This window comes from Diprion similis, chromosome 3 (assembly GCF_021155765.1).
Source record: "Diprion similis isolate iyDipSimi1 chromosome 3, iyDipSimi1.1, whole genome shotgun sequence".
Lineage (NCBI taxonomy): Eukaryota > Metazoa > Arthropoda > Insecta > Hymenoptera > Diprionidae > Diprion > Diprion similis.
In genome coordinates this window covers 14,773,931-14,792,846 of record NC_060107.1, presented here as the reverse complement: position 1 = coordinate 14,792,846, position 18,916 = coordinate 14,773,931, and the positions used below count along the sequence as shown (strand labels likewise).

Genomic DNA, 18,916 nt, shown 5'->3' with positions numbered 1-18,916 from the left:
ATGGTCAGAAGTATATTCCCATTCTTTTTTCCTAAAGCAAATCGGATTGTCCAACTATGTGTTTAATGCATCAGGAGTTTGAAGAGGTTAAGATACAAAGTACACGGGCAAAGTTGCAGCAATATGGCGTCGCATTGTGTAATCAGCTGATTGTTTTAACCTCGGTTTTACCTATTAAATTATAAGAATATGAAAGAACAGAGAACTTCTCAGGTATTTAATTGTGTCGGTGCAAAAAGTTTATTACTGACTATTATACTTGATGTAATTTTCCTTGCATTTTCAGTCACCAAATATGTGTTGAGAATAGTTTTTATGCAGTAAATATACGACAGTAATTTTTATGTTACTTTGGAATATGGCAAAGTTTGCTTGTGCTTAGCAACTGCCTTGTTAATAACTTTCAATCTGGATAGAGGCGGTGGTTAAAAAATAGAATAGTCGTGGTATAGAAAGATAACAATATTGGATTCACAAGAATGTATTCAAACAATTTATAAGTGCAAATAGTCGAAGTAGAGTAAAATCAAAACGTGGCAAGATAAAAATATGGATAAGCCGATATTCAGAATCGTCAGAATACATGTAGTAGAAAGATGTAAAAAAAAAAATGAAAATTCAAGTAAACAGTTTTCGCAAATGTTTAAACGACATCTCGATATCTACAAATAGAAGTAACTTATATCTTCGGCTACGTTGCAAACATTTTAACTCATTAGTCCCATTGGAATCATCCAGTCTTAGCTGTTACGCTAGAAATATCTTGATCTTATCGTTAGTGGTTTCGTTACAATCATCTTATCAGTGTTTCTAAAGTAAAGTCTGATGATCTGAAGTCTGGTGAAATGAAATCTTTATTCGCACTTTCGGAGATGCATTGTAAAAAAATTGAGAATCTTAGATGTTTTTGATTTAGAAAAATAGTTGTAGAGATAAGCTATTTCTGTTCGCAGGTATAGATTCGCAGTGTTATACGGCTAATTTCGAGGACCATTACTATAACGGAACTACCTTGAATTTCTTTCTCATCATCTTTCTTTGCATATGAAATAAACTGTGTATCAACGCTACTGTGAAGTAAGTTATTTCTATCCGCAGATATTGATTCACGGTTTGACACGCCAAACTTCGAGTACCATTATTGTAACGGTACTATTACTTTTAATTTATGTATCTTCCTCTTTCTCTTTTTTTGCGGTTACGTCGATTCAAACTTGCGGCAGATTCGTGAAATCTGAATTTATAGTATCCGAATACTTCAGCCTTGGGCTTTTGTACTGCCGCAGAATTCTCCTTAAGCAGATGAAGACATATCCGGTAGAACCTTGATTAACCGGGAAGGACAGATCGGAAACCCGGATAAATGAAAACCGCGAATCACTCGAACACGATACATGCCGTGATTGGTAATTGTAAAATCAACATGCAAGAAAAAGTATGATTTACAACCATTGTGTCGTCATTATATTCTTAAGAACAAACACAACAATGTCTATTCTTCGACTGGCTCGAAAAATCTTCGAGTATCAGCCGGAATCCACCTCCTTAGATGTATCAAAGACCCTTTGAAGTCAATCTATTTCATAAGCGTTGAACTGGATTTTCAGAAAAATATATTTTATAGGTGAAAATTAGTTTGATCCTGGAACCCGCATGAATATATTCTACAGAGTAAGCCAAAGAATAACGTGAATAAATATCACACCCATCGACGTAAGTGGAACGAATCTTTAATATCACGTTCGAACATCTGGCAAATCTTCGTTCGGTGTTGAAAAACGGGTTTTGCAAATATCGTTAGGAAACTGACTAACGTTATCAAAAAATCTTCAACTTAATTTCTATCTGAAAATTAATTCTGGCTATTAGAAATTCTCCGAGATTTTTTTGTAAAATTGGAATCAAAACGTGCCCTTTAAAGTAAAAATTCTGTTTTCGGATCTTAATCAAGAAAGTCGTAATTGGTATCGAAAACGTGACCAAACTGATGCAGATGGCGCGAAAAATCTTCGAATGTGAGTCGGAATCCACCTCATTACATGTATTACATACGAAAGACTCCTTATGTACTGAACATATTCGATAGACTTTAAAATGTCATTTATAGAGGAATGACAAAAAAAATATTCCAATACAGTCCCGATTAATTTGCATAGTTCCGGACGAATCGGACCCGGTGGCTCAAGGATATATTATGTATTAATTTTTGTGTTTTATTAGTAAAAAACCGCTTGTACTGTTCAACGACGCTAAAAAGCTGATTTGATATTTAGCGAAAAAGATCTGCTCGTGGGATTCTCTTTGTGGAGTTGTTGGTTCATTCTTTTTTCACATTTTACCTATAAGCTCTAAAAAGATAAATGTCAACTCGTCCCGTGCATCATTGGCAGATTATTACAACTCCCAGAATTCATTTTTGAAAAATGAAACTTATTTTCGGGATTGATGATTTTAAGCATTATCTTTCTTCAAGTAAACAATTGTAAAGTTAACTAGTTCCGTCCATTGAATTAAAGTTTTTCCGGAAAGTTTAAGCTTTCACTGTAGTTCGAGTATTTCACAATATTCTTTGGCTGAAAAGTGAACAAACTTCTCCCCGAGCAGCGAAAAGGCGTTGAAATCACCGACTCGACTCGACGCTTCGGACGAAATGAAATGACCCGTTTACGAAATCACGTTATATAGTCTTCCATCGAATATACATATATGCGGTATTCAGGAAATTATATGTATATAATACATATGTATGTGCGTAGATATAGACATAGACGTGTAACAAAATTTCACTTGTCATCCATGTCATAATTACAAATGCATTGTTTCCTAATGATTGGCAATATACGTAGTCAATTTCCAAAAACTGATTATATTATATGTATACCTATATATATATACACGTATGGAGGTATAACGTCATATAAGTACAAGGGATACACTAATGCGTAGTTATAGAGTTAAAACTGTTTAATAATAATGACTGATCGATTTCATCGGAATGGGAAGAGCAAGAAGGAGAAGAGAAAAGGAAAAACAAAACACACCTCACGATGATGCACCTGCATGAGAACTGCGTCATTTTCTAATTGCAAAATTTGAAAACAATCGTTGCAATCTTATTTACGTGTATACAAATAAAATTATTATTTCTTTTCTGTTTTTTTTGTTTTTTTTCGTTGTTTTTTTTGTAATCGAAACGTTATCATTCTAGGTATACAAAAAAAAATCTGAAGACCGAGGAAAGTGTTTGCTGTTTTTTTTCTGCTTTTTTTTTTTTTTTTGGAAATCATGGAGTAAATTTCTCTTTATAGAATTGAAAATAATTATAGTTATCGTATCAATCGAATTAATATAACAGAATATAAGTAATAAAATGCTGTAAGAAATGATTCAAAGAAATTGTTCTTTGAAGGTCGATGAGAAATTATTGTGAAAAATTGATTAGAAATTAAATTTTTTTTTACTTCCCTGACTTTTTCTTTTGAGTTTTTATTGTTCCATTTTCTTTAATTTCATCTTGTAGATCATTTTACGATAAGGTGGTTTTCTGATCGTGGACAACCACGACATCCGTTTCAACTGTGCATAGCATTGGTAGACCTTGTGATCGCATAGATGGTTGGAATTTCATGGAGGGTGGGGGATCTGACACCCCTCTACAAGAGAGCCGGCTGGTGATTTTCAGAGGCAAGGTTCGATCGGCGGTCAACGCGATCACTCAGTACTCGTGCTCTGAAGATTCTACAACCGTTGAAAAGTGGCCCTCGGAGTTTTTTCGATTTTTTTTTTTTTTTGGTAACAGTGTCAAACATCACCGCCACTAATATCATATTTTCTGCAATATTAGTAAAATATATATTCGCAGTTGTAATAGTCGGCGCGGAGAAAAAATAAATTTAATATTAACAATAATAATAATATTATCATTCTCAATGTGAAATAAGAAAAAAGCCGAGGGGGCAAAACTTTATACATATATACATATACAAATAATTTTAATACTCGTGATTGAATATACTAATCAAGTCAAACGCGTGTAAAATAAAGATTTGTAATTATTTATAAACACAATCAAGAATTTACGAAGAAATAATTATATACTGATATATACGTATTTAAAATCTATGGCGATGATGGAGCGATTGGTAGTGACGATTATCGTTGCAGTTCAATTACTTCATGGTGTGGCTGTAATCGCGACACCAAATACCGTTGATATAATTAAATCGGTCAAGTTGAACGGTCTTGAGGACGAAGAGATCCTCGAGGTTCTGTCGTTGAACAAAACTGAAAATTCCGATAATTATACGCTCGCTGAACTGATCGATCATCTCGGTAATCATTCTGCGGCCGATCAACAGCCCGCGCAGCAGAATCGTGTTTGGATCATCAATTCAACAGAATCACTGCACACGAACACTTTCTACGGTGAGCTGTGACACTTTTATAATTTAAGATTTTTTGTTACCCCATTGTTTTGAACCTTGGAATACGATGAAAGTTTCGATCAAGTACAGACCGAAAATTTTTCGATCGCTATGTAAACCGGTAATCGATTTATTCATTGCGAGACTTTCAGGAATTTTCTTAAGCAACGCGGCGAAGAGGCTCGCCGTCTAAAGGTGACGATTGGTAATTAGAGTCGAATTGTGTTATAACGACCATTTGGTAATTATATGATATATTTCTCGTCACAGACCTTAATCGACCATAGAAACGATGAGTTGCCATTTACTGAGGAATAATATTTTACCGATTAAAGAATTAGGGAGCATCGTTGACGACGAAAGTTTTCAAATTCATTTCGTGATGGAAGAGTTTCAACTATATATAACATATTTTTTCCGGAAGGTGATTCGTCACTAATCACGTACGTGATATGATACTTACCAATTAGACCGCGATGTTTTCTTGATTTCAAACTTATATTTTATAGTTTATACCCTATGAGTCAGGTACAATAAAAATATTCGAAGTTCGTGCAAGATATTTTGAAATTTTCTTAATTCGCTGCGTCAAACTAATTTAAACAACTCGAAATTGCTTTCTATTTGAATTTCAAGTGTATAAAAAAATTGTCTTATCAGTACAATCCACATTCTCTAAATGGCCGAATACCTAAATCATTAAAGAAAGTATTTTGGGTCAAGTACGGCGCTCGATTTCGGCGTGAAAATTTCCGTCTTCACTAACATTAGCAACGCATAACTAACGCAGTTTTTGATATCGCTTGAATGTAATTCTGAAATGTTTGGAATTAAATTCGAAACACTGTAAAAAGATATTCCTTCGATTTAGTTATACTGCCAAGATTATACACGCACGCGCACACACATGTTTATGAAACTACATATGTATAGATGGTGTGAATGATGCATGTGGTTCGAAGGGAATTGCAAAATAAAATACATTAGCCGAAATGTCTGTATAACACAACGTATAAATTAACTGTTGCTGCTTTGCTGGCATACGATTTGAGAAATAGCTGAGGCATATTTTGTTGCGAAATTTGCAGATTCTAGATAAATGCAGCGTAATGTTGCAAATGCCATTGCTATGAGACATCCTATACATAGTTACATTTTTCGGAATTTTTCCCGAAAGTATGGAAAGCGTCGTTACTAAAAATTTCGAAAACGGAAAAAAAGAAACTACTCAATGTTCTATAAATGTAGGATCCGAATTTTGGCCCTTAGTGTCCTATTTTGTTCCAAACATCCCATTTCGCACCAAGATCCCATTTTTACTCAAGTATCCCATTTTCTCCAAAGTATCCCATTTTTTCCCGAAATATTCCACTCTTACCCAAGTGTCCCATTTTACCCAACGTCACCTTTTATGCCCCAAGTATCCCATTTTTACCCAAGTATCCCATTTTCCCCGAAATATTCCACTCTTACCCAAGTGTCCCATTTCACCCAACGTAAGCTTTTATGCCCCGAGTATTTCATTTTTACCCAAGTATCCCATTTCACTCCAAGTATTCCATTTTGAATCAAGTATCTCATTTTACACCAAGTATCAAATTTTGATCCAAGTGTTCCATTTTGCCCAACGTAACCTATTGTGTCTCAAGTATCCTGATTTTACCCATGTATCCCATTTCGCCCCAAGTATTCCATTTTGAATTATGTATCCCATTTTGACCCAAATGTCCTACTTTACCCAACGTAACCTATCATGCCCAAAGTATCCCATTTCCCCCCAAGTATTTTATTTTGGATCAAGTATCCCATTTTACCCCAAGTATCCGATTTTGACCCAAGTGTCCCATTTTGCCCAAAGTAACCTATTATACCCAAAGTAACCTATTATGCCCCAAGTATCCCATTTCACCCCAAGTATTTTCATTCGCCCTAAAATTTTATTTTGCCCCGCTTCCCCCTATCAGACTACAGCTTAAATATATGTAGTAAATTTACGTTATTTGTAAATCGTTGTGAGTCATAGTTTTAGCTACAAATTCTCACAATTACTTCATTGACGTATCGTTGATCGCGAAAACATTCGATCAAACGATATTTAATCAAGAACGCTTAAACAAAATAGAAGAAAGGACCTACCTTCAAATTTGGCAGTGATAAAATTTTTTTTATCCCTCGGAAAAACGGAGTCAAAAAAATATTGATATTATACTACGTTAATGTTGGAGTTCATACACGAGATTCTTGTCGTTTTCGTGTTTTTGTTTTTTTTTTTTTTTGCTCGTTCGTGTGAAAATTTTTATTTTTAATAAATTCGAATATCCCACCGGGAATTTTGCAACGACTTGTCTTACCGTCCGGTAGCCTTCGCCTAGAAACTGCAACTCTTAATAACCCCGGAGACCAACGTAAGGTATAACAATAGCTGCTGAAGTTTCGAGCGGCATGAAAAACACGTGCTGAGATGTATATTTTACCTCTAACTAATGGTTGGTTACACAGTCATTGTATACGATTTTCCTTGCCTTGAATTATTCAGCAAACGTTAGCACAAGGCTACTGCCTCTACAGCCTCGCCGCATCCGTGCTTGAATAAATTAATGTGCATACCTAATAACAGCCTGCCTATCATATACTCACTGCTAATTAACAATGAGAACTGAACGAATTTGTCACAGGCTAAAGAATAACCAGGTTCGTACTGACGAAGACCTTGCTGCTTCACCGCGACTTGCATCCTCAGCGAGTGCTTGGCTACTTTCGATTCTCTCCTCTTCTCTTCCTTCCATTCACAAGTCAATGTCAAATGCCTTCCTCACTTTGTACAGGTACCACAGCTTGGATACAATCACAATCAAATTCACGTTCACCTTTTGTTATTCACGCTGCATGCCCCGAGGCTTCAACTGTTTTTTCTATCTATCTTCAAAAAAGGTTCATGTACTAGTATAGTTCAATTATCTACCGAATACAAATTTTCACGTAAATCCCTACGCTATTAGGAATCAAAATATGTAAAATACAACTTCTAGCAGAAAAAAATGTAACGATAACACATTACGAATAGGCTAGTAATTCGCATAATTTAGCTAAAATCGAGGGTGATGTGATCAGCTGATCACTCGGTGCAACGCCATGTTTGTTTAGCTTTAATCCCGCTGATACGCAGAGAAGACGATCGTCGCAATTTAACCGGTAAAACAAACTGATGCAACGAATCAATACTCGACGTGAAATATCCGTGAAAATGCGTCATGTTTTAAATTACGTTATGCAAGTAACATTCTGCGTAATATTTGTGCATAATACCTAGTGATATTCTTAAACTAACATGCACATGTGTATAAAATATTATCGTTGAACGCTGACGTAATGCGTAATTTTCTATATAATTTGTTTTTCGCTTAGGACATTTTCCCGATCATTTCCGTATGCACAATAATGCAAGCACCGGAAAATTCGATCAACTTATCAACTATTACCATATATAATACAGAAATATCTCTTCATGAATCTTGATAAGCAATTCGAATGTAGTAAACGTATTGCAAACTTAGTTACATTGAAGAGTAAATATAAATCTTCAATATTTACCAGAGGCCAATATTTGCAGATACATAAGCCTCACTGTTGTTATTATTCATCGGGGGCTTCAGATGTATTAAAAAATTGTCATACCGTTATTAATAGGTGAATCTTTTTTTTCATACGAAAGCTTCGTGGATATTTGTGAATTAGTAACAAACTAGTGTCAATGAGATTCTTAGACAAAAGCTTTTGGATCAAATTTGCACGTTTCATTACTGACTCGCAGAGCAATGTTTTCTTATACAACATTTGGCGAGACAGTTGCCCCAGATGCATGTAAGACGCTGTTCAATAAAAAACCGAACAAATCTAATAAAACCGGACTAGCGAACTGTACGCAATTTATTGCGCAAGGAGACGAGATTCTCGAGCGTTGAACGGTGCGAAGTGAACGTAACTGTAAGCCAACCTGCTGCAGTGATAAGTCCCTCGTTCCTTTCGCTTTCGGCGCTTTGAAATCGGGCAAAGGCTTTAAAACAATGCCAGACGCCGAGGATGCATAATTTTTTCAGCCCAAAGTTTGATGTTTTCATTACATCTTGATGAAAACGTAGAAAACGAGTGATGTTTGGAAATATAGAATTAGTTTGCGAAGAAATTACGCATCGTTTTCGAACATATTTTGCCAAATGTCAAAAACTCTCGATAAGATCACTCTATGTTTTAACAGAATAATTGAATAGTTGAAAACTATTTGAGCTGCTCGTCACATAACGGGAATCTATACGAGTTTCAAAAAATACAGAGAACAATCCAAGAAGAATAATGCCTGTAAAAATAGTTAAACTCATTCTCATAGCCGACGAGTTTTTTTTTTAGCAATAGAGTATCAATTTCGATAAATTATGTTGATATATTCAGTACATTATGATCACACGTGCGTAAAAATCCTGCGGAAAAAATAAAGTTACCGGTTTAGTACGAATTTAGAATTTTTAATACAGATTCTTTTCGGTTCACCGTTGAAATCAAACGGTATGGGTTGTTCTGAAATTCTTTGAATGGAAATCAGGAAACTATTATTCAAATCATAAGTCCAGGATTTCAATGAATCAACTTGAACTGAGATCAAAAGAAGTCGAACTATGACACCAAACGACTTGAATCGAAGAACAAAGACATGTCTTGTCGTTGGTGAAAAAATCTTTTAGAGTACATGAAAGCTGCAACAGTATCTTTTCTGTTAATGAATACGTTTTCAGTATTCAGGTGTTCAAAACGATGCCTATGCGTCGATTAGCAGAGGCGAGGCTCTCGGTAGGCTAATTGGTAAGCCATACGTGTGAAGCTAGGCACGAAGGTGGTTACGCAACGACTGCATGAATGTCGTTTCGTGTTTACTTTCATTTCAAACCGCTTAGGTACTCACTTCATACTCCATGTTCATTGGCCACCGGTGACTCTTCTAATCGCCTCTCGAGGCGAACAACTTTACGTATCATGCAGTTTCTCGCTGCCCGCTGCACTTCGATACGTATCTCAAGAGTAGAAACAAATAAAGCCTCGCGCGATTAGATTTCATTTACATCCTGCAATGATCCGGATTTAGCTCAAGGACCGGAATAAAAAACTAATTAAAAATCAATTTTTATAACACGAGGAGAAGAAGAAAGAAGAAATTATTACATCATTTAATTAGTTTATAACATCAGTGAGGAATTTCAATACATTTCCTTCTTCTTTTAATGTTCTAAATCATTATAGAAATGTAAATGTCATTTGCCTTCAAATCACCAGATTCGAATGCAATGGACTTGAAACGAAATGAATTCACGCTGCAGGTAGTTCAGTCGTGTAGAAGCGTATATTTTCGGTTTTTGATTTAAAAAAAAAACGATTAAATTGTTAAATAAAGTTAAGGGAACTGAATTATTCCCGTACATAACCGTCTATAGAGTATTTTTTCCATCGTTTGATATCTCACGATTTTACTGAATTTCGAAATATCGATTTCCTAACCTCTTTATCGAAGATAAATCGCTTTCGATCGCACACACTCATTTAACGAAATCAATGGTCTCATGAGTTGTTACGATATTTGAAATCATCAAAAATTATAGAACACACGGCTTGACTTTCAAATAATTTCGGTGTTTACGAATACGTTTATTTGCAATTAAAAGTTTTCAATGTCAGTTTTCGCACAAGATCCTGTGTCAATTATTTTAGTTTTTGGACATTTTTTTTCTTGAATTAGGATAATCACTCTGACTTGACTTACTACAATATGAACATTTTCTGTATTCGATTCCGTGCCTAAGGTGCTACCAAAGAATGTTGCTTAATCGACGATCAATTTTAGCTACGAATTAACCATTAGACAAGTGAACTTATAAATCTCGACTTCCCTAAAGGCACTAATTGAATGTAACTGAAGTTTGAGTTCCATAATCAGACGAGTGTGAAAATAGAATGTTATTATACAATAAGAAAGATCAACCGACAAAGATCTTGAGCCCTTTGAGCATATACACATACTCTAAACTTGTGCCGTCAATTCATCTGTTAGTACAGAAACGTGTCGTTAAACATCCCTCGTGGTCAATGACTCGAAATTTATTATTGTTGCGATTCAGCTTAAAACATGACGAGTGAAACAGGTCATCAAAAAAACAAATAATAATAATAAAACCATGCATGACGACGTTTATTTTTTAATCATATCATGCGAATGGAGATAATATGGTGACTTAGAATCAAGGAGGTAAAGATTTCGATTTAATTATGGAATAACGATATAGATATATATACATATGTATGTATATAGTCTCGTTTGATCGCGACCTGATTGCCATAAGCTAGTGTGGCTAGTATGTTTTTGATTCCAGATTTCATGGCCTTGTAGCATGTCATCGACGTGACCCGTATTTAAAGCAATGAAAGTAAATATCATACCTGTGGAAACAGCTCCGCATGTCGAAATATCGAAAGTAGTTTTGCTCCCCCTCTTAACCAAACTCGTTTGACCCGGTGTAACAGGTATAATCAACGTACTAGGAATGGCCAGGGTTTGGATAGACGACTACCGCGTCTAGGTATGCATCTCGCTGCATCCATCGAGCGGAAAGTCAAAAAATTGATGCAGTTTAGCCCCAGCTTGGGAATTGTGGGAGGTGAATTAGAAATGTGGGAAACCTGTTTTCAAAATTCATTCAAAAAACTCGATTCAAACATTCCCGAGTGATTGGCTATTGCGGAATGTTCTAAACGCAAATCTGCGTAAATTCCAATCAACAAATTTGAATCAAAAACAAATAACTTCGAATAAAATCAAATCATCTTAATGGTTATGAAATTATTTGAATTTTAATCAAATGACTAGAATAGTCAGAGTTTAGGGATGAATCACTTGTCCTAATCCACCACCAAAAAAACTTTCAATATTTTCTGCTATTGAATAGAATTCTGGTATTTTTTCCATATAGTAATAGAATGTGATTATTTATTTATTTTCTATCACCGAAGGATTATGTTCGTGTATCACTATGGATTGCAAGATCATCATTTTGCTGCATATTACGATATCATTCAAAGATTTTCCTCGAGTTTAACACTCGAATACGAAAAAAGTTTGTCTCCCGAGGTCAATCCTGACGAAAGTGCTCTCTTATTATACCTATGCAAAAAGAATTTTGAGTGTGATTCAGGATTCTGGATAAACATAAACACTGTATACAAGTTTTGAATACATTTTACACTATGCGCTCAATGAATAAGATACGAAAAATTTCTAGTCCCTTTGTTTACCTCGAGCAATGCGCTAATCGGTATTTTCCATCTACATACATTTCGGTACGAAACGAAGTATAATCTGCACTGACGGTTCAGAAATAACCGAACGGAAGATAATAATACGGTAATTTCAAATTTGTTTGGAAGTGTGTCGAGAAATTGCGGGGAATCACCGAACACCTCTCGAAGAACCGTATTTCGAGGATTAAGAACAGCAGTGAAAGAGCCGAGGCATCTAGTGGGAAGTCCTGCAGTCCTGATAAATTACAGTCAATCTATCGTTAATTACAAATATAACTGTCTCAAATAAATTTATGTTCAATATTTGCAGGTGTAGAAAACTTTTTATGATTCGGTTTTTTCCATCAAAAGATATAGCTGAGCATGGATAATCACCTTTGATCATTGATACTTTCAACTATTGTGCCACATTCATCGTAGCCTCTAGCCGCTTGGCTATTCGGGTCACACGGTTTTAGAATAACGAAATTTTTTACGGACTGATTGAATGGTAGTGTCGTGTTTTATTTTTATTACTAGTATTCATGATATAAATATTATTAGTATTATTATTTCTGTATTATAAAAAGCGGCAACCAATAGTACGACGGTTTTAAAATTGTCTATCCATATTACATTCATCAATGTAATGAATATTACTCGTATTAAAGATTCAGGATGTAGTTCAGGAAATTTTGTCACGCCGTGGGCGATGCCGGTCAATAGATAAGGATCAATGATGACATTTGAAAAACATATCGGGAGTGAAAAACACGCGTTGCAAAAGTTGAAAAGATGAATGAAATAATCTGCCAAAGAATCTGAAAAAAAAAAAAAAAAAAAATATCATCACCTGTCACATTAGCTTATTAACTTAAATTGAGAATCATAATGGATTATTTTTCGAAGTTATGCAAGCTGATGAATTCACGATTTATTCCTTAATCTAGAACGCACGTGGTTTTGGATGAATTTAAAGCAGCGGCTTACAAAATTGGCAAAAATGAAAGTGGGACGAAAATGATACGCGAGTAACGGTTGATCATCGTCTTATAATATGACGAAATGATCGTTTCAATGCTAAACGCATGCTCAGCTCCCCAGGCCCAACTACATATACCCATTCGCTCATTTGCCAAGTTTTGGAATACGAAAGTTCTGACGAAATTTGTTCTGTCCTACACTACTACTTCTCCAACTAATTGTAAATATGTTAATTTGGAAATGGGAATTGAAACAGAAGCAAAACACACTTCCGAAATCCACAAAAAAAAAACATGAGTAGGAAAAACGAGGATCAACAGCAGAGAAGAACGTTCAATTCCCCTAATATCCTGCAACATCGTTGTCAATTGGTGTTTCACACTGAAGACGGAAGCGTTTACGACTAATTTCACGTCGCATCTTGTTTGTGAAAATCACATACATATCTTCTTTACGGTGTGTCGAAAAAATATGCTAATTTCATGTTTTCGCTTCCCTGGAAAGGCTCGTTGAAAATGTTATGCTGCTTGGACGTACGTTGTACATTTGACACAAATTCAAAGTTTCATTTTTGTCACAATAATTACTCATGTTTTATATTATCCAACATTTAAACATGATCAATCTTCTTGTCAACCTACTGTATGAATTTGGTATTCAAATTTAACGTTTACATCAAATTATTTCTGCAACGCTGTCTACATTATATAACGAATTCTGCAATTTTTTATACAGTTATTATACGCAACGTCATACGACTTTTTATGATTATTTAAATTCACGGTAATGCTGTCAACTAATCACAACAAGAGGGAAACAAAAAAAGCAATGATTTTTATAGCCGTAATTCTTATAGTGTGTGTAAGAATGTGGGTTATTGGTTTTTACGTGAAATTCTAAAAAGAAACCGACCAATTGAAAGTCTTAAAAAATGGCACATCCGGTAAACAGATTATCTATTTCAGTATAGAAAGTAAATTTATGTCTGAAGTTCAGATTCGAAATTTATCAAGAACTTAGATGTTGATTTTTGTTTTGATATTTCAGAAAATTTCGCCGAGGAAATCGACAGAGAGTCCCGGAATCTTCTTGAATTGATTCCCGCATATCTGCCTGGAACGGGATCAGTTAGCGCGGAATGTCGCCGGGATTCGAACATTTTTAAACGAGAACTGAACAAGTTCAGTTTATGGGCTTTGAAGAGTAAGTTTATTGATCCGCAAGTATGAATATATTTCACATTAGATTTTAGACGTATAAGATCATCGAAGATTGTGTAAAATCAATCAATGATTCAGAATCGAAAGAAGAATGAATAATGAACAACGTGAGAAAAAACATACTTAACGTATGCAGAGGTGTAAGATTTTTCAAAATTTAGAAATCATGCGATTGCGTGAATTACTTCGGTTCCCTCCAGCATAAGACGTCACGCCTCAAAACATTTCCAAAGTGGCACGAAACTCAAAGTTTTGTGTATATTCTACTTTGGAAAATTGGAATAATAGTGATTTTGTAACTTTTGCCATCTTCAGTGTTCGACGCAACGGCTAAAATACCGTCGGGACTCCTGAACGGGAATGTCAATCAGTTCGGGGACTTTGACGAGTGTGTTGGCGTCCAAGGAAGTGAAGGAATTCAAGGTCAATACTGTCTTGCATATCTAAAGTTGGACATGGACGATTCACGGCCGGACCTTAAGCATCTGCACAGACTCCTACATTCCCACTATGCATTCAACAGCAACTTAACCGACGTGAGTCGACTAAATTATCGTATTAGAATACAACACATGAATGCTATGGAATGGACGATTCAAGAATATCTCGTTATGATAGCGGAAGAGCCTGTACAAGATTTTTTAATCACAGTGTCCCACCTTATTATCATACATTTGCATCAGGAACTTTTCGTCATTCTAATCATTAGGCTTAACATCTTTCGTTTGTTAGTTGTCGGCTCATCGGCACACTTACTACACTTCCCGGGTTGTTTCTATTATATTCAATTATAACTGTCGCGCGAATTTTACTGTTCATAAACGGATTACACGTGAGATTATTAATTACGCTGTTCGTTTCTTAATAGAATGGGAGAACAAATTGTACCAATTTTCGGTAAAACCTTATCCCAATCATATTTCACATTGATAAAAGTATGCGGAAAATAACCTCGGGTATAGCAGTCAAAATTAAAGGAGAATGTCTTTATTTATCAATCTGGATGATGTCTGGCCAGCCATCATAAGAAAATAGTATTTCAATTTCGCATGAGTTGTTCGAATCGGCGACAAATCTTCTCCTCTTGCTTTCAATTCAAGACACACTAATTTCTGACGATCGCTGGCAAGGCATTAGCCGAACTTCATCAGCTTAAATAAAAATATTCTTCTCTACAAGAGACTCCTGTCCGTGTACTCAGTAATGATCCAAAAATAAGCAATATAGATAGAAATATGGGCATGTTTTCAGCCTGGACATCGTGTACCCCGATTTAGTACTGTGAATTGGGCCGTCTGCACGCCAGCGTCGTGTTCACCGCAAGACGTGGAAGTATCGTTGCGGCAGGCGATAGCTAAACATACGGCAAATACCGGGCTTAAGATAAGCGTTCGAGTTGACTCCGAGATGTGTCAAAAACGACGAAAAGATTCGTATCCGACGGAAATGATTGTTGCCAGGTGTGTACAATGAATTGGATTCTAACTAGTCGCGGGGCTGAAACAAAATGGCGTCGCACAAAACAAACAGCTGATTGTTTCAGTCCCAGTTTTAGCTCGATTACCCGAATACGAGGGCTCGCAAAGCTCTGTGCAAACGGTTACGCTCCTCTTATGTCATGTTGAGTTGATGAAGTGTTGAATAATCGTTGGAAAATGATTTTTTTTTCTTTTAATACGAAACGTCTGGTGTGGCGTTTTTTATTGGTAAACAGCGAAGTATATTGACCTTGAATTTCTACAGCTGCTTCTTCATGAGCGTGATCGCTCTGGCGGTCGTTGCCACCGTCTACGACCACTACGGCCTTTCGGCGAGTGAATTGCTACTGTCGTTCTCGCTGAAACGAAATTTCAACAAGTTGATATCACTTGAGAGAGGCGAGGGAGACATCGCCTCGCTACACGGGGTCAGGGCACTGAACGCCCTGATGTTGGTCGTTGCCCACAAGAGTATGGCACTGTTCTTCAACCCATATCTCAACAGAACGGAAATGGCAGAGGTATGCAGAAAATCGTCAACAGCTCAGGGTTAGGTGAAGTGATCAGCTCACAGATTAACAATTAAATTGTCGATTGCAGTATCTCGGTAAACCTTGGACGGTGATTGGCCGTGCTGCAAGTCTTTATACCGATCCGTTTATCATGCTGTCGGGACTCCTGACGACTTATTCCTTCGTTGGGCGACTTAACAGAACCGGGACACTGGACATTAAGCGGGAGTACCTTTCTAGAATTCTCAGGTAAATACAGTTTTGGTTGTTATTCAAGAAAATTACACCAAGCGCTGTGATGTGCTGCAAAACCGATATCTCGCCATCAAGTAATTCGAACGATATGCTGCATTTCAGATTAGTGCCAACTTTGGGGGCGTTGATAATCTTCTGTACATTCGTGATGCCGTTCATGGGTTCCGGTCCTCAGTGGAATCTCGTTGTAACGCATCACGCTGACATATGCAAGAAGACTTGGTGGAGAAATTTCCTCTTCGTGCACAACTACTTTGGATTTGAAAATATGGTGAGCATATTGATATACATAAAGATAATATGAAGTTTCAGTGTTACTAATAAAATAAGAAATGTAAATATTCAAAATTTTCATAAATTTTCAAGTGCCTAACACACACGCATCACTTGGGAATCGATACTCAACTATTCGCTGCGTCGCCGGTGATAGTTTTCTTTCTTTGGAAAAGACCTAAAATCGGCACCGTTGTACTCACTATTCTCGCTGCACTCTCGACCATGCTTCGTTACAAGGTCACATACGACAGGCAACTGAACAACTACGTTTTCTTCGGCACTTCGTAAGTATGAATTACGCAGAGTTTTACGCAGATGAATTACTCTTAGGTTGTATCCTACCCTGTATTTATGGTATTTATATGTTCGAAAATCATAATTTGGAACGGATACACAGTTTAATGAGCAATGTTTTATTACGCTGATGTTTGTTTGTGTTTACAGGATTAAACAGTTGTTCGATACAGCAAACCACTCGTACATTTTACCAACTCATAGACTCACCGTCTACATAATTGGAGTTTTGACGGGATACTTGCTGAGAACTTTCCCGAAAGACTATAAATTAAACCCTGTAAGTTTGATCGCGTGATTGTACCAAAAATTTAATTGTTTTCAACTAATAATCATTTCCATTAAGGAATAGATAACTCAAAACAATAAATAATACTTCTTTTCGTTCCTCAGATTTTCGTGAACGTCGGATGGTTCGTCTCTACCGTAATGTTTATCGCAGCGTTTGTTGGCCCAGCCCCGATGGGGTCGATCAATTACATTTACAATCCGATCCACGCCGCTGTTTATAACGCATTTTCGCCGATTGGTTGGTGCATACTTTTCTCCTGGGTAGCCTTTTTGTCTCACACTGGTAACTCAAATGGTGAGTAAGAAATTCGTGATTTTACCTTGATTGCGGGCTTGTAGTTACCGTGATTATCGATGGATTTCAATTTTCCAAATACCGACGTATTTAGAAAAGCTTGAATTTTCTGGGATTTATTTCAGACTTTTCTAAACCATGTCGCCGGAATTATGACCAATCTCAAAAACTGACTTGTGTCTATAATAGCCGATAATTTTAATTCTGAATTTGTTAGAGCATTAAACGAGTGCTTCTGCAACGTAAAAAACTCCAGCATTTCAATTGCTTTCTGAGTCGATGATTCAAAATTTTATCTCACCTATTTATCAGGCCTTCAAAGACCTTCAATTAAGAGTGTCAACATTAAGCTATTTACTTTATTTCATTAGCACTTGTATTTCAGGAATACTGAGCCGAATATTTGCTTGGAGGGGATTCCTTATCTGCACGAGACTTAGCTACGCTATTTATCTCACCCAGTTTCCAGTGTTCTTTTACAATGTCGGAATGAACCGAGGCGCGGAATATTACGGATTCCTTGGCACATTGGTGGGTTATTGTATTATTTTTCCGTAAAAATTGAACAAGTTGAAATTTTCATAAAAACACGGAAGACTACTTGATGAGAAACAAAATTTTTTTATCGGCCATAATTTTCCAACAGCTGAACGTCAGGGAGCTGACGTGGATCCTTATGTCATCGGTTATTTTAACGCTGCTGTTCGAGACGCCGTTCCAAAACCTCAAGAATCACTTACTGCGTAAACCGAAATTGCCTGTAGCGACTGAGCCGACGGGGAATGAAAAATCGAAATCTGAGTAACACGTGATTAGAAAAGCAACGATTTCTAGCCGCATTTTGAAACTTGTAAATATAGGTACGTAGTGTAACGTATTTTATTAACATTATTATTATTATCCCGTTCGGATAGCCTGAGTGTATAAAAAAAAATCCATTGTGTGCTTGTTTCAATCATGTACAATGTACATGTGATACAAGCTTAACATACTCATCGAATACATGTTTAAATACCTATATTCATATATATATGTCAAGGTGGTCCTTAGGGCTTGTACGATTTTATATCATTCACCCCTCAAATCAACTTCAAATTATTCAAAAACAATTGCCTAATTTTTTCAGATTTTTATCCCAACTCTAACCCGTGCCACGAACAGGATAAATTTCCCCATTCAAAATACACGCGTTTCGGACACATTCTTAGTATATATTTTATTGTAACAGTAATAATGCTCCAAACAATCTGTGATCGCGAGATTTCAGTGGGCATTAGTGCTACTATCTGAGAAAAAATTCACATCATCATATCAGGCAAGTCCCGACGAATTACATTTCGAGGGTGTGTAATTCGTCTAAATTGCCTGGTATGATGATATGAATTTTTTCTCAGATAGTAGCACTAATGAACCCACTGAAACCTCGCAATTACAGATTTTTTTTAACATTATTACTATTACAATAAGATATGTACTAAGAATATGTCCGAAACACTATATTTTAGGTGGCGAAATCCACCCTGTTGGTGGCACGGATTAGAGTTGAGATAAGAATCTGAAAAAATCAAGC

The 18,916-nt window shown here is 36.2% G+C and overlaps 1 protein-coding gene across 2 annotated transcripts; it reads left to right on the top strand.

Moving 5' to 3' along the window:
• Window positions 1-4,062: 4,062 nt before the first annotated feature.
• On the top strand, window positions 4,063-18,366 carry LOC124404531 (O-acyltransferase like protein-like). Of its 2 annotated transcripts, XM_046878738.1 has the most exons (12): window positions 4,063-4,425; window positions 13,773-13,928; window positions 14,261-14,481; window positions 15,197-15,405; window positions 15,689-15,944; window positions 16,024-16,184; window positions 16,293-16,461; window positions 16,557-16,750; window positions 16,911-17,040; window positions 17,154-17,346; window positions 17,732-17,877; window positions 17,993-18,366. In XM_046878738.1, exons 1-12 carry the CDS (start codon window positions 4,122-4,124, stop codon window positions 18,149-18,151), a joined length of 2,298 nt encoding a protein of 765 aa, XP_046734694.1. In that variant the 5' UTR covers window positions 4,063-4,121; the 3' UTR covers window positions 18,152-18,366. The 2 variants fall into 2 exon arrangements, with proteins under 2 accessions (XP_046734694.1, XP_046734695.1); XM_046878739.1 differs by lacking the exon at window positions 13,773-13,928.
• The last annotated feature ends 550 nt before the right edge of the window (window positions 18,367-18,916 follow it).